This window comes from Halichondria panicea, chromosome 17, assembly GCF_963675165.1.
Source record: "Halichondria panicea chromosome 17, odHalPani1.1, whole genome shotgun sequence".
In the NCBI taxonomy this organism is placed as follows: Eukaryota; Metazoa; Porifera; class Demospongiae; order Suberitida; family Halichondriidae; genus Halichondria; species Halichondria panicea.
The window spans coordinates 603,875-617,501 of NC_087393.1; the positions used below are offsets into that span (position 1 = coordinate 603,875).

General features: G+C 44.6%; 4 protein-coding genes across 9 annotated transcripts in view; 3 read left to right on the top strand and 1 right to left on the bottom strand.

Moving 5' to 3' along the window:
* Positions 1 to 11: 11 nt before the first annotated feature.
* On the bottom strand, positions 12 to 9,306 carry LOC135351028 (tRNA (guanine(26)-N(2))-dimethyltransferase-like). 2 transcript variants are annotated; one of them, XM_064549923.1, is made up of 15 exons: positions 8,909 to 9,306; positions 8,415 to 8,482; positions 5,052 to 5,104; positions 4,803 to 4,990; positions 1,888 to 2,006; positions 1,699 to 1,811; positions 1,414 to 1,562; positions 1,223 to 1,306; positions 1,108 to 1,177; positions 918 to 1,055; positions 745 to 830; positions 524 to 632; positions 394 to 464; positions 227 to 346; positions 12 to 172 (listed from the first exon to the last, which is right to left on the bottom strand). In XM_064549923.1, exons 1-15 carry the CDS (start codon positions 9,265 to 9,267, stop codon positions 79 to 81), a joined length of 1,821 nt encoding a protein of 606 aa, XP_064405993.1. In that variant the 5' UTR covers positions 9,268 to 9,306; the 3' UTR covers positions 12 to 78. The 2 variants fall into 2 exon arrangements, 1 of the variants encoding a protein (XP_064405993.1); XR_010399356.1 differs by having other exon boundaries at positions 157 to 172; positions 227 to 338.
* A 47-nt stretch (positions 9,307 to 9,353) lies between these two features.
* Positions 9,354 to 10,878, top strand: LOC135351199 (synaptogyrin-1-like). Its single transcript, XM_064550149.1, has 4 exons — positions 9,354 to 9,554; positions 9,871 to 10,068; positions 10,278 to 10,448; positions 10,590 to 10,878. The coding sequence occupies exons 1-4, from the start codon at positions 9,429 to 9,431 to the stop codon at positions 10,764 to 10,766; spliced, it is 672 nt and encodes a 223-aa protein (XP_064406219.1). The 5' UTR covers positions 9,354 to 9,428; the 3' UTR covers positions 10,767 to 10,878.
* A 46-nt stretch (positions 10,879 to 10,924) lies between these two features.
* Positions 10,925 to 12,407, top strand: LOC135351202 (M protein, serotype 6-like). Of its 3 annotated transcripts, XM_064550155.1 has the most exons (7): positions 10,925 to 11,054; positions 11,116 to 11,252; positions 11,353 to 11,412; positions 11,462 to 11,653; positions 11,709 to 11,906; positions 11,980 to 12,175; positions 12,367 to 12,407. In XM_064550155.1, the coding sequence occupies exons 4-6, from the start codon at positions 11,462 to 11,464 to the stop codon at positions 12,016 to 12,018; spliced, it is 429 nt and encodes a 142-aa protein (XP_064406225.1). In that variant the 5' UTR covers positions 10,925 to 11,054; positions 11,116 to 11,252; positions 11,353 to 11,412; the 3' UTR covers positions 12,019 to 12,175; positions 12,367 to 12,407. The 3 variants fall into 3 exon arrangements, with proteins under 3 accessions (XP_064406225.1, XP_064406223.1, XP_064406224.1); XM_064550153.1 differs by having other exon boundaries at positions 11,709 to 12,175; XM_064550154.1 differs by lacking the exon at positions 12,367 to 12,407 and having other exon boundaries at positions 11,709 to 12,012; positions 12,067 to 12,175.
* A 67-nt stretch (positions 12,408 to 12,474) lies between these two features.
* The window catches only part of LOC135351198 (rho-associated protein kinase 1-like), a 2,565-nt gene continuing 1,412 nt past the window's right edge, over positions 12,475 to 13,627 (top strand). Inside the window, exons 1-3 of one of the 3 annotated variants that reach the window (XM_064550148.1) lie at positions 12,475 to 12,848; positions 12,908 to 13,205; positions 13,354 to 13,530. In XM_064550148.1, coding sequence (XP_064406218.1) covers positions 13,179 to 13,205; positions 13,354 to 13,530 — 204 coding nt within the window. In that variant the 5' untranslated portion in view covers positions 12,475 to 12,848; positions 12,908 to 13,178. The remainder of the gene's footprint in view (positions 12,849 to 12,907; positions 13,206 to 13,353; positions 13,531 to 13,627) is intronic. The other 2 variants (XM_064550146.1, XM_064550147.1) reach the window with 2 other exon arrangements.

The following is a 13,627-nucleotide window of genomic DNA, read 5'->3' on the forward strand; positions in this document are numbered from 1 at the left end:
TACGGCAAAAATTAGACATTTTTACGGTTAATTTCACAGTGAGACCCTAGCTACTTATAAAAACCAAATGGATCACATCTAACTGTCCACAGTGTCATTGTCCAGTTTCTTAGCTCTCTTGCCTTGCAGTCTTAGTCTCTTGGTGGGCAAGTCTTCCTCTGGATTGTCCTTCCTACAGCAAAACACAACACATTGAGTCAACAACTACAGTAAACACACCACTTACTTTCTCTTGGCCCTGGCCTTAGGTCCCCAATTTGACTCGGGATTTGAGGGAAATCTTGACAACTTTAGTAGTTTAGACGGTGGGTTGGCATCCTTTCGTATCTCAAATGATGCTTCAATTCTGTCATGGTCAGGAGATAGCTTTATAGAATAAGGATGATAACTAACTTTGGCTCTTTGCTCAGAATGGCTGCACAGGGTGATGTAGGACTGGGTGTCTTCACTGGGTTCTGTTTCACCTGTATTGCACGGTAATGGTGGACACTGTGGGAGGGGAGGGGGAATTATTATAACATACCCAACATCTCAGAATATCCCACAGTACGTGATGAGGAGCGTCGGTCTTGATAGTGTTGGCATCAGTGTGGGTGATGGATACTCGATAGCCTTGGTTCATGAGGGCAGATCTGAGCACATGGGAAGGAGACAGTTATGTAACATTCATACCTCTACCACCGGTATAAAAAGTACGTGTGATAGTAATTACAGATAGATATTAGTGGGTTGCTGCATGCTTACCTCATGGCGGCCATCTTGGGTGTGCTGGTGTGGAGGGTGGAGCACACACCGTTCAATACATAATGGAGGGGAACATCGTGAAGCTCCTGAGATGATAGGACGAAGTGGACAGACACACCCACACACTACACACACACCACACACCTACACACCTACACACTACACACACGTACCTCAGACACGACTGTCAGGAATCCCTTGATTCTCTCCACAGTCTTGTACATGCCCTGAGGTGCTGCGTTGACCTCACCCAACAGACCACCGACAAACACAGGGTCATGGATAGGCTCCGCCCATATTGGACCACCTAGCTGTACATTTCAATATTTGTTAAAAAATTAACCAACATTAAATCCTACATACCTTGAATCCGTACCCGCACTGATCACACTTCTTGTCCACAGGGGGTCCACTACCTGGGGGGTACTTCCTTCTGTAAGAGCGGGTAATGAGTGGGAACAATGCGGACATAACTCACGATCGTCCATTTTCCACTCTCTTGCCCATAGGCTGGAGGTGGAAGCTCTCACACCCAGTGCAGTGGTACACCATGGCAAGCTTGCTGCAAGGACAGGAAATCAAGAGTATTATCAATCATTGATACTAACGACAATTCGAACATGCATGACTTCTCACATAACTGAACTGACATGCTGATACTGTACTTGCCTGAGTGACCTTTTGACCTCTTGTGGGCTGGTGTATACAGTGATGAACAATCTGACATAGAAGTCTATGGAACAGGAGAGGAGGGGAACGATGTAGCGTCGGTAACGGTTGGCATGGGACTCTAGCGATGAGAGCACAATACGCAGAGCCTGGAATAAACACACACAGAGCAATAAATAGCCACTGTACTGATTGAGGATAGGAAGTTTGGGACAATATTACCGAATTCTTAGCTGTGCAATTCCTATTACAATTAACAGTAATTGCATGTGTTTGTGTACTCACCATTTCATGGCAGTACTTAGTCTTGAGAGAGACTGAGCCATACTTGGAGTGGCAGCTCTCACTGTTTGTGCCACACAGCACACTCATGTCAGTACACGTTACACACAGAAGCCCTACACATACAGAGGAGGGGAAACAACGAAGGAGAGTAGGCGTATCTACACTCATAACACAGCTGCGGTCTCTCACCTCCGTCTCTCACTGCCTGGATGGCAGAGTCCAGGAACTGAGAAGGGGAACCGTAGGGGTCAAGGTCTATCACATCAAACCTCTTTGAGTGGGGCTCTCTATGTTCGTACATGAGCATACTGCATGGGAGAGGGACACACACATTAGCTGAGTGAGGCTCTCTGTGCTCGTACATAAGCATACTGCATGGGAGAGGGGACACACACATTAGCTGAGTGGGGCTCTCTGTGCTCGTACATGAGCATACTGCATGGGAGAGGGGACACACACATTAGCTGAGTGGGGCTCTCTATGCTCGTACATGAGCATACTGCATGGGAGAGGGGACACACACATTAGCTGAGTGGGGCTCTCTATGCTCGTACATGAGCATACTGCATGGGAGAGGGGACACACACATTAGCTGAGTGAGGCTCTCTATGTTCGTACATGAGCATACTGCATGGGAGAGGGGACACACACATTAGCTGAGTGAGGCTCTCTATGCTCGTACATGAGCATACTGCATGGGAGAGGGGACACACACATTAGCTGAGTGGGGCTCTCTGTGCTCGTACATGAGCATACTGCATGGGAGAGGGGACACACACATTAGCTGAGTGAGGCTCTCTGTGCTCGTACATGAGCATACTGCATGGGAGAGGGGACACACACATTAGCTGAGTGGGGCTCTCTGTGCTCGTACATGAGCATACTGCATGGGAGAGGGGACACACACATTAGCTGAGTGGGGCTCTCTGTGCTCGTACATGAGCATACTGCATGGGAGAGGGGACACACACATTAGCTGAGTGGGGCTCTCTATGCTCGTACATGAGCATACTGCATGGGAGAGGGGACACACACATTAGCTGAGTGGGGCTCTCTATGCTCGTACATGAGCATACTGCATGGGAGAGGGGACACACACATTAGCTGAGTGGGGCTCTCTGTGCTCGTACATGAGCATACTGCATGGGAGAGGGGACACACACATTAGCTGAGTGGGGCTCTCTATGCTCGTACATGAGCATACTGCATGGGAGAGGGGACACACACATTAGCTGAGTGAGGCTCTCTATGCTCGTACATGAGCATACTGCATGGGAGAGGGGACACACACATTAGCTGAGTGAGGCTCTCTGTGCTCGTACATGAGCATACTGCATGGGAGAGGGGACACACACATTAGCTGAGTGAGGCTCTCTGTGCTCGTACATGAGCATACTGCATGGGAGAGGGGACACACACATTAGCTGAGTGGGGCTCTCTGTGCTCGTACATGAGCATACTGCATGGGAGAGGGGACACACACATTAGCTGAGTGGGGCTCTCTATGCTCGTACATGAGCATACTGCATGGGAGAGGGGACACACACATTAGCTGAGTGGGGCTCTCTATGCTCGTACATGAGCATACTGCATGGGAGAGGGGACACACACATTAGCTGAGTGAGGCTCTCTATGTTCGTACATGAGCATACTGCATGGGAGAGGGGACACACACATTAGCTGAGTGAGGCTCTCTGTGCTCGTACATGAGCATACTGCATGGGAGAGGGGACACACACATTAGCTGAGTGGGGCTCTCTATGCTCGTACATGAGCATACTGCATGGGAGAGGGGACACACACATTAGCTGAGTGAGGCTCTCTATGCTCGTACATGAGCATACTGCATGGGAGAGGGGACACACACATTAGCTGAGTGAGGCTCTCTATGTTCGTACATGAGCATACTGCATGGGAGAGGGGACACACACATTAGCTGAGTGAGGCTCTCTGTGCTCGTACATGAGCATACTGCATGGGAGAGGGGACACACACATTAGCTGAGTGGGGCTCTCTGTGCTCGTACATGAGCATACTGCATGGGAGAGGGGACACACACATTAGCTGAGTGGGGCTCTCTATGCTCGTACATGAGCATACTGCATGGGAGAGGGGACACACACATTAGCTGAGTGAGGCTCTCTATGTTCGTACATGAGCATACTGCATGGGAGAGGGGACACACACATTAGCTGAGTGAGGCTCTCTGTGCTCGTACATGAGCATACTGCATGGGAGAGGGGACACACACATTAGCTGAGTGGGGCTCTCTGTGCTCGTACATGAGCATACTGCATGGGAGAGGGGACACACACATTAGCTGAGTGGGGCTCTCTATGCTCGTACATGAGCATACTGCATGGGAGAGGGGACACACACATTAGCTGAGTGGGGCTCTCTATGTTCGTACATGAGCATACTGCATGGGAGAGGGGACACACACATTAGCTGAGTGAGGCTCTCTGTGCTCGTACATGAGCATACTGCATGGGAGAGGGGACACACACATTAGCTGAGTGGGGCTCTCTGTGCTCGTACATGAGCATACTGCATGGGAGAGGGGACACACACATTAGCTGAGTGGGGCTCTCTGTGCTCGTACATGAGCATACTGCATGGGAGAGGGGACACACACATTAGCTGAGTGGGGCTCTCTATGCTCGTACATGAGCATACTGCATGGGAGAGGGGACACACACATTAGCTGAGTGAGGCTCTCTGTGCTCGTACATGAGCATACTGCATGGGAGAGGGGACACACACATTAGCTGAGTGAGGCTCTCTATGTTCGTACATGAGCATACTGCATGGGAGGGGGGACACACACATTAGCTGAGTGGGGCTCTCTGTGCTCGTACATGAGCATACTGCATGGGAGAGGGGACACACACATTAGCTGAGTGAGGTTCTCTATGCTCGTACATGAGCATACTGCATGGGAGAGGGGACACACACATTAGCTGAGTGATACACAAATTGCAACACATACTATACACAGTAGGTCAACAGCCATCTGATTATAACTATACCCATAGAATAGAGCTCGACTACTTAACCACAACCATAGAATAGCTAGACAAGGTAGTAATACACACACTCCATACCTTGCCTCCCTCCAGCTGGGCAGTACCTTCTCTCCCACTGAGTTATACTCCACATTCTTGCACATAGACGTGTAGGCATCTTTACTGAAGTCGTTGGCTACCACACTCTCTAGCTGGGGTATCTCCATGGCATAACGAATGGATCTCAGACCAGACGCTGCTAGTGCCTCCAGGATACGCAGACTAGGCTACAGAGAGCATGAAGAATGTGTTATTAGCTTAGTATATACTAATTACAGTATGCTCAACCTTGGATGGTGCTTTGTCTCCTTGTTGTTGTTGCTTAGGACTGATATGAGAGCCTGCAGCAATTTTAACCACTCATATTATTTTGAGTTAACATTTGTCAGTTTGCGTATCACTTGCTAGTATTTATAATTTAAACAAGCTTACAAAAAAAAAAAAAGTGATATTGCAAAGTCATATTAAATCACTTAATCTCGATAAGCTACAACTGCTCCTCTTTCACGATATCTTATCTGATGATAACAGCAATAGCATAAAATGGCTAACATCCCGAAGAAAAATCCAATAAGCATTGCACTGATTATTGACCACCAACAGCTTGAAGGTTTAGAGTTAGCACAGATCGTAGCATCGACAAAATGTTCATTTTTCTCATCAGTAGTAGTCTCCAGTTGTTTTTTGAGTTTCTGAACCTCGTTTTCTAAAGCCGTTTTCCCATTCTTCAAGGTTTTGATCTGTTCTCGCAAGGATTTGTTCTCTGCATATAATGTTGGACTAGACGGTGTCCACCCTAGATCTCTCAGTTCTAATACACCAGAAACTAAACATGCTATCACTATTAGACCAACGGATAACAGGATAAACTTAAATACTTCTTGAAAGTTGGCCCTTGGCCTTGCAGGTACAGGTGCAGCCATTTTAGTAGAAAGTAGTGTAGCTAGCACTTAAAATAACATTAATGATGTCATTTGGGTTTTCCCCAACTTTGTTGTCCAGTACTGTACTGGGTAATTATCAGAGAAGGTCGACAGGCGCGGTGCAGCTCAAGTAGTTAGCCTCTGATTACTCTCAGCAAAAACATACAATGTGGGCGGTGCGTGGGCGGATATTTATTGTTCAATCACAGGCTAATTGCCTGAGCTGCACCGCGCCTGTCGTACCTCCTCTGGGTAATTATATATATATAGAGAGTACAGATTAATTACCACAAACTTGTGAATATCCTAAGACATTTCTAAGAAAATGTGCTGATACCATATAATTATTGTGGTACAATGTAGGTGAATGAACAAGCTAGTACAACACATCCAAACATGTTTCCATGGCAACATACGGTAGGTTTGTGGTGATTAATTAATAGAACAGTAAACAATTGTTATAGTGAGTAATCGGTAAGGGAGAGAAAAGACCAAAGGTTTTCGGCTAAGGTTTGGGACTTTGTCACAACATCTATAGATAGTTTGGCTATTAAGGTTCGATATTGCTTCCATATCTACACATCCCTCCCGCAGTGCTAAAAATTGCTAGTTTTAGAGGCATCCGGTTATAGGGAGAGATTTGAAGAGACGTCTAACGGTTAATGTCCAAAATTACATGGAGTATAATATAATTATAAGCTTGAATAAAATAAGGGTCTAACTTTAGAAAAACGTGTCCAGAAACACTTCATTTCGGGAGATATTGACATACATTTTTACGATCACCCCGTTCCACCTAAATGGATTTCCCACTACATCAATTCCATGATAATGGTGAAACATCACGGCTTTGCAGCTAGCGTTCTAGTGCAGAGCTAACTCCTAAGCAAAAATTAATAACTAAGTAACAGAATTTTCTACACACTAGCCTGAAAAGACTGTAATGGCCTTCGGCAAAACTAGTTGAGAACGCAGGATTATTTTGCAAATCCACAAATTGATATCTAACTAGAAGCCTATAGAAACTCTTACTTGTACTTCATTTATTATTGAGCAGCCAGGCTGTAGCAGTCTACACACACAGACACACAGACACACAGACACACAGACACACAGACACACTATCGTATACCTTGCTGCGCATGCACACACCGAGGCATAATTATTGCGGAGACTATAATACGGCCATCAAAAAATCCGAGGCTACAGAGAGTATGAAGAATGTGATTTATCAGCTTAGTCAGTATGCTCAACTTTGGATGGTACTTTCTCTCCTTGTTGCTCAGGGTCCACATGAGAGCCTGCAGCGTACATTTCTCAGTTTGTATCACTATATGTATTGCCAATGACGTATCTAAAAAACGACAAAAGAGAAAATACATATTAAGCAAATGATACGTTGCACAGTTATCTTAATCTTGAAAAGCTACAACTGCTCCTCCTTGACGATCTCTTCTGTGAAGACGGAGACAGTAACAGCAGAAGTTGACAATAGGCCAAAGTAAAACTCCAATAAGCATTGCACTAATTACTGACGACCATGAAGAGTTAGCACAGATTGTAGCATCGACTAAAAGTTCATTTTTCTCAGCAGTAGTAGTTTTCAGTTGTTCTTCGAGTTTCTGAAACTTGTGTTCTAAAGCCACTTTCTCTTTCTTCAAGGTTTTGACCTGTTCTCGCAACAATATGTTCTCTACATATAACTGTTTATCAGACGGAGTCCACCCTAACCGATCCTGTAGATCTCTCAGTTCGATAAAACCAGTGACCACCAATCCTGCTATCACCACCACACCAAACAACAGGGTAAACTTAAATATGTCCTGGCAGCTAAAGCTACATCCTCTAGCCCTCGTAGGTGCAGCCATTTCAAATTCACAAAGTTAACATGTAACACAACTATGTAACTTTAATTATGTCGTCTTGAAAAGAAGTTGGGTTTTCCCCACTTTGTTTGTTTACACGTTTATGAAAACGGAAAGTGGGAAGTGATTGTGTTACCAATAGCTAGCGTTCTAGTGCAGAAATATAAACTACTAAGTAGAGTAGCTAAGTCTATATCAACATAATATTCTACGCACGAGTCTGAAGAGACGACAATGGCCTTAAAAGTAAATGAAACTCGCCATAACTTGAGAACGAAGCATTATTTTGCAAATCCACAAATTTATATCCAAGAAAATATGGCTACAAGTCTATAGAAGATCTTACTTATACTTCATTTATCATGAGCAGCTGTAGCAGTCTACACACATAGACACACAGACACATAAACACACTATGATCGTATACCTCGCTGCGCATGCACACACCGAGGCATAATAATTGTGGAGACTATAATACGGCCATCAAAAAATCCAAGGCTACAATGCAATACACCACCCTTGATATACTAGCACTGCAATACACCGCCCTTGATATACTAGCACTGCAATACACCGCCCTTGATATACTAGCACTGCAATACACCGCCCTTGATATACTAGCGCTGCAATACACCGCCCTTGATATACTAGCACTGCAATACACCGCCCTTGATACACTAGCACTGCAATACACCGCCCTTGATATACTAGCACTGCAATACACCGCCCTTGATATACTAGCACTGCAATACACCGCCCTTGATACACTAGCACTGCAATACATCGCCCTTGATACACTAGCACTGCAATACACCACCCTTGATATACTAGCACTAGTGACATCATAATGATAGCAAACTTACTGGTGCTTACTTCTTTCTTTCTCTTGGTCAGTGTTCGGTGCTCAGCGTAGTGTTTTATAACAGCAATACTGCAAGTACAAGACAAGACACAGAACTCTAGTTACTGAGCCAACGCTAGTACTCTCAAAATACACGACAGTTAGTTAATCTTTTTTTTGAGCGGCCATAACTTTAGTTATGTTGGTCCAATCACATTAATTTTATGATTTTCTGAAAGCTTAGAGAGAACCCTTTCAGATTATGCCTTAAAATCAAAAGTCTATTTTGGGCCTGTTTTTGACAGAATACCCTGGGCTATAGCCCATGGTATTTTTCCGAAAATTGAAAATTATGGCCTGTTACAAATTTGAGATTTGAGCATACCATCTGAACGGGCTCCTTATAAGCTTTCAGGAAATCATAAAATTGTTGAATCTGGACCATCAGAACTCTAATTACAGTGCCGATTCTAGTAAAATGAAGGAGACCTACAGTCTCAGGGGCATCTCCATCACCTCAGATCTCTGTTGAACTCCTGCACAGGATTGTAGAACACTTCGTTGTGACTGGGGAACAGAATCTTGGCCCGGCCCTCACACACCTCCACTACCTCAGGTAGTGACTCTCCCTCCACACACACTCCCTGCATCTCAATACTATCATCCTTAATATCACTAGTAGCCTTGACTGGGTCACTAATAGTGCCTTGATCAATGGCTCCTTGGTTTGCTGTTGATGTGCTCATTCTAGTCAATTTTGAGCGCTGTCTGTGCTTTAATAGAGTGCTGATATGTTTTTCTGTTGGTCTGAATAGTGATGGACTGTACTGTAGAGCTCTGATCTTGGTAGCAATTGATCTAAGCCATAAAGCCATGTGGGTATATGAATTTCCTAATGAAGCCCATCGTAAAGTCAAAGGAGGTGGGGGAATTCCATGGGATTTCCCCTTGACAATTATATTATGTCACATGTTCCAAAGCCACAAGAAGGCACCTTACACCATTTTAATTGTGCTATTAAAGTTAGCTACCCAAGATGTCGATGCCGGGCAGAGGAGAGGGTGTGAACCTCAACATTAGACTGAGGACTGATGCCACACCACAGCAGCTACTCAAAGAGATAGCTTTTTCTCCACTCATCTATATACGTCTACTCGGGATTGTGAGTTGACTACTGTAGTGTGTGTGACTGTGCAGTGTGTGTGGCTATGTGTATAAATAGAGCCAACCAATAGTAAAGATTCTTGTTTGCTGAATCGATATCGATCGCGATAGTCCCATGACCTGTACATGCCACGCCCCCCTACCCCAATGCTATTGTAGCTATTGTTTGACCTCTCTTTGTGTGTGTGTCACTGTGTACGTGTGTACGTGTGTATGTGTGTATGTGTGTATGTGTGTATGTGGGGGGGGGTGTGCGTGGGGAGGGTGTGTGTGTGTGTGTGTAACGATGGCTCTCTCTCTCTCTCTCTCTGCAGCTCTTCTCAGTCATTGTGTTTGGCTGTGTTGCTGACCAAGTGTTGTTCACAATAGGTGGCATTGATAGCTGCTACTATGGTACCTACAGTGCGTGCAGCTTTGCCATAGCCGTGGGTGTGATAGGATTCCTTCTGTCTCTGGCCTTCATTGCCAAGGACGTTCTCTATATTGTCATCGACTACTCTGAAAACCCAGTGGTGAGTCTATGTATATATCACCATGTACCCTAGGCCCTATGTGATTACAGGCCTGAGGGTGTCCTTGTAACTAGCGGTACTGGCTTAAGACTTAAGAACATTGATTGTTACAGCCTCTCAGTGATTTATGCTCAACTTAAACTTGCTATCGCTATAATTATAAAATACTGGTTAGGATGTTGTCTATATGTGTGTGCGTCTCTCTGCAGATGAAGAAGGTGATTCTACTAGTGGACATTGTAGCCAACGCCTTCTGGGGCTTCATGTGGTTCGTCTGTTTCTGCTTCACTGCAAACCAACTGCGACAAACTGGAATTCCTGCCGTACAAAACTGTGCCAACTCTGGAGTGGCTTTCTCATTCTTCTCAGTTCTGGCCTGGGTGAGTGTTCCTCTCTAAGCTGCTATAGGTCATGTAGAGAGAGAGAGAGAGTGTGTGTCCATGTAATGTACTATAAGCTGTTGTTCGGTTCATATAATGAGTGTGTTGTACTATTACTGATTCCTCCCCACCCACCCTCAGGGAGCCATTGTTGGTATCAACGTGTTCTATTTCCTCCGTCTGCTGAAGGGAGGGGACACTAAAGGGTTGCCCGGCTCAGGGGGTCCATCTGGATATGCCTCATTCCCTGAGGGGCCCGGGAGTGATGAGGGAGGAGAGGATGAACACAGGTCACAGTACGCCCCACCAGAGTATTAGGGACACGAAGTGCTTGACCTTATAATACTGATCACTGAACACATGCTGTGATTGATTTTGTAACCTGATGTATGTGCTAGCTCTGTTGTGAAATATTCTTGTGGTGAATTTGGCTGTTGACAATAATTATTAAGGTGTGGTCCGTTGCAAGTTGATTTATATATCCTGCTTATAAATAACTATAGCGGTTAGCTGTGTCTATCTACCTAACTTTCTTTTGAAGAGGGTTAGAGCCAAGGGTATAACTTTGCAGCTTTTGAGATGGCAGCAGGAGGTCAAAGCTCTCAGGTATATGTAAACCAAGCAGTATAAACTTGCACAGTACAAATCAAAACTGTTGCTTTCCCAGCATATGCACACTGGAGTCCAGGAACAAACTGAACATGACCCCGACCAGCCCCTGAGCGCCTGCCGGACTGCCAACGCCTGCCTAGTCTCGGGTCAGGTGGTTTGCAGACGGAGAGACCTACAACAGACTGCTGTGAAGTGAGGTTATTGTAGAGTGTGTACACAAACATCACCATCCATGATCACTTTGTTTGTCACTCATTTTGGCCAAATTCGTGAGCTTCATGTTTCCATGCAGGCTGTCAAAGTTGAACTGAAAGCAGAGTTCCAAACCCTGCTTCAAACCTTCAAAACAGAGGTGCATAAAAACTCAACATAAATATTTCACTGATGTTTTTCTCAAACAGATGAATACTAGGATTGATTCAATGAAATCTGAACTTGGCCGCAAAAATGACCAAATTGACAGGCTGATGCAAGATCGCGAGAAAACTCATGGCGAACTGGAAAACCTGAGAGAGAAGCTGAGTCTCAAGGACCGGGAGAAACGGTTAAATGAGAGAGATCACCAAAGGGAATTGCAAGAGAAGAATGATGAGGTGACAAAACTAATAACTTAGCTATTGTATATGACAGTCATTTCTTGTCTGCCAGAACAAGAGCCTAAGAGATCGCAACAAGGAGCTGACAGATCGCAACCAAATGCTGGAGGCCCAGGTGAAGACTCTAACGGATGAGAAGAAGAGACTAGAAGAGGACATTCGAAACCACACTCAGAAAGTTGCAACTCTAGAAGCTAAACTGGATAACATGAAGAATGATAATGCCGACATCAAACGGGAGCTGGCTGAGGTGAGACCACTAGTCCTGTGCCATGTGCTGCTACATGCATGTATATGAATATAACGTACTATACCTGATGCAGTTGAAGGCTGACCTTGCAACTAACAGGCATCAGGTATGACGTTTATTTTATTTTATTGTGTGTATCAAATTAGTTGTTGTGTATCAGTGTAACCACGATCCTGAGTCGATGGCTGCCCTTGAGGCAAGAATGATGGAGAAAATGACGGAGAAGATGACGCAAATGATGAGCAGCAACGTAGGGAACGGGAGACAGTGTGAGTTGCCATGGTATATACACACCACCAACTCACACTAGTATGGGATATGGCTTGGCTGCATGCCATCACTGCCACTGTAACTTGTTTCGCTATGGGATTACTATGTGTTCACCATAAATGCATTTTCAGTTACCCACAATAACTATTTGGAGTGCTCCAGAAAATAATGTATTATTATCCATTTACAGCTCTCTCCCACTCAAGTGTTGATAAGCTGAGGAACAACAAGAGTGGTGGTTCGTCTAAGTCTAAAAATCCTCTCTCTCCACCCACTCGCCCTGAATGAGAACCTAGTAACTAACACAGGTGCACTCTGTAACTCTAAATCAACGTCTTTAGCGTTGTTAATAATGGTAGCTATAATTATAATTATGATTCTAATTATGTTATTTTTGTTACGTAGTTATTTTGTTATGTACCCATTTCCTGGAATACTTGAAGGTATGATTATTTTGCTATCTCCTCATTGCATTGGGTATAAATGGTATGCATTTTTTATGTCATCATGACAGGGTATAAAACCACTCTACCTGCAGTAGTGTGTCAGTACAAAATTACATAAAGCTCATGTAGTCATCATGGACTCTAGTACAGAGGCCTGAGGGATAGTGGTGCATGTGTTTGAAGATACAGTCACTCAACCACCAGAGGGCACTGACCATGCATGTAGGTGAGTGGAGTGCTAACTGCATGTACACATTCTTGCTTGTACTCCCTCTCCCCTTTTAGTGCAGCTGACTCAAAGCAGGTCACAGTACGCCCCACCAGAGTATTAGGGACACGAACTGCTTGACCTTATAATACTGATCACTGAATACATGCTGTGATTGATTTTGTAACCTGATGTATGTGCTAGTGTACTGTACTGGTGGGTGAATTTTTGATGACAATAATAAATTTTGGAGGTGTGGTCCCTGTTCATTTATGTCCTGTTTATAATAGCTCTACGATCTTTTGAAGAACGTTGTAGAGGCCAGGGTAGTCAGTCACAGCTTTTGAGATGGCAACAGGAGGTCAAAGCTCTCAGGTATATAATTATTTTCATGCTATATATATTATGTTATACATGTATATATCTATGTCCTGTTTTATAATTATGTAAAAATCTACTGTACGAAATCAAAAGTATGTCTCAGTTGTGCATTATCCATCACTGTTGCTTTTCCCTACACCAGGATGTGAATCCAGAGTTGTCTCTGGCCAGTACTGGACAAGTGCCTATCCCTGTTCAAGAAGAAACTGAACATATCCCCTCCCCCCTGGCCCTCGGGAACGCTACCAACACCTGCTTTGTGTCGGGTCGGGTACTTCATAGACCAGCTATGGAGAGAGATACATCAGACTGCTGTGAAGTAAGGGTATATTGTGGAGCGTGTATCAGTTTGTTTGTTTGTGTGTTTGAATAGTATGTTTTCTCTTCTCTTTATAATTATAAGAGGAGATCATGTG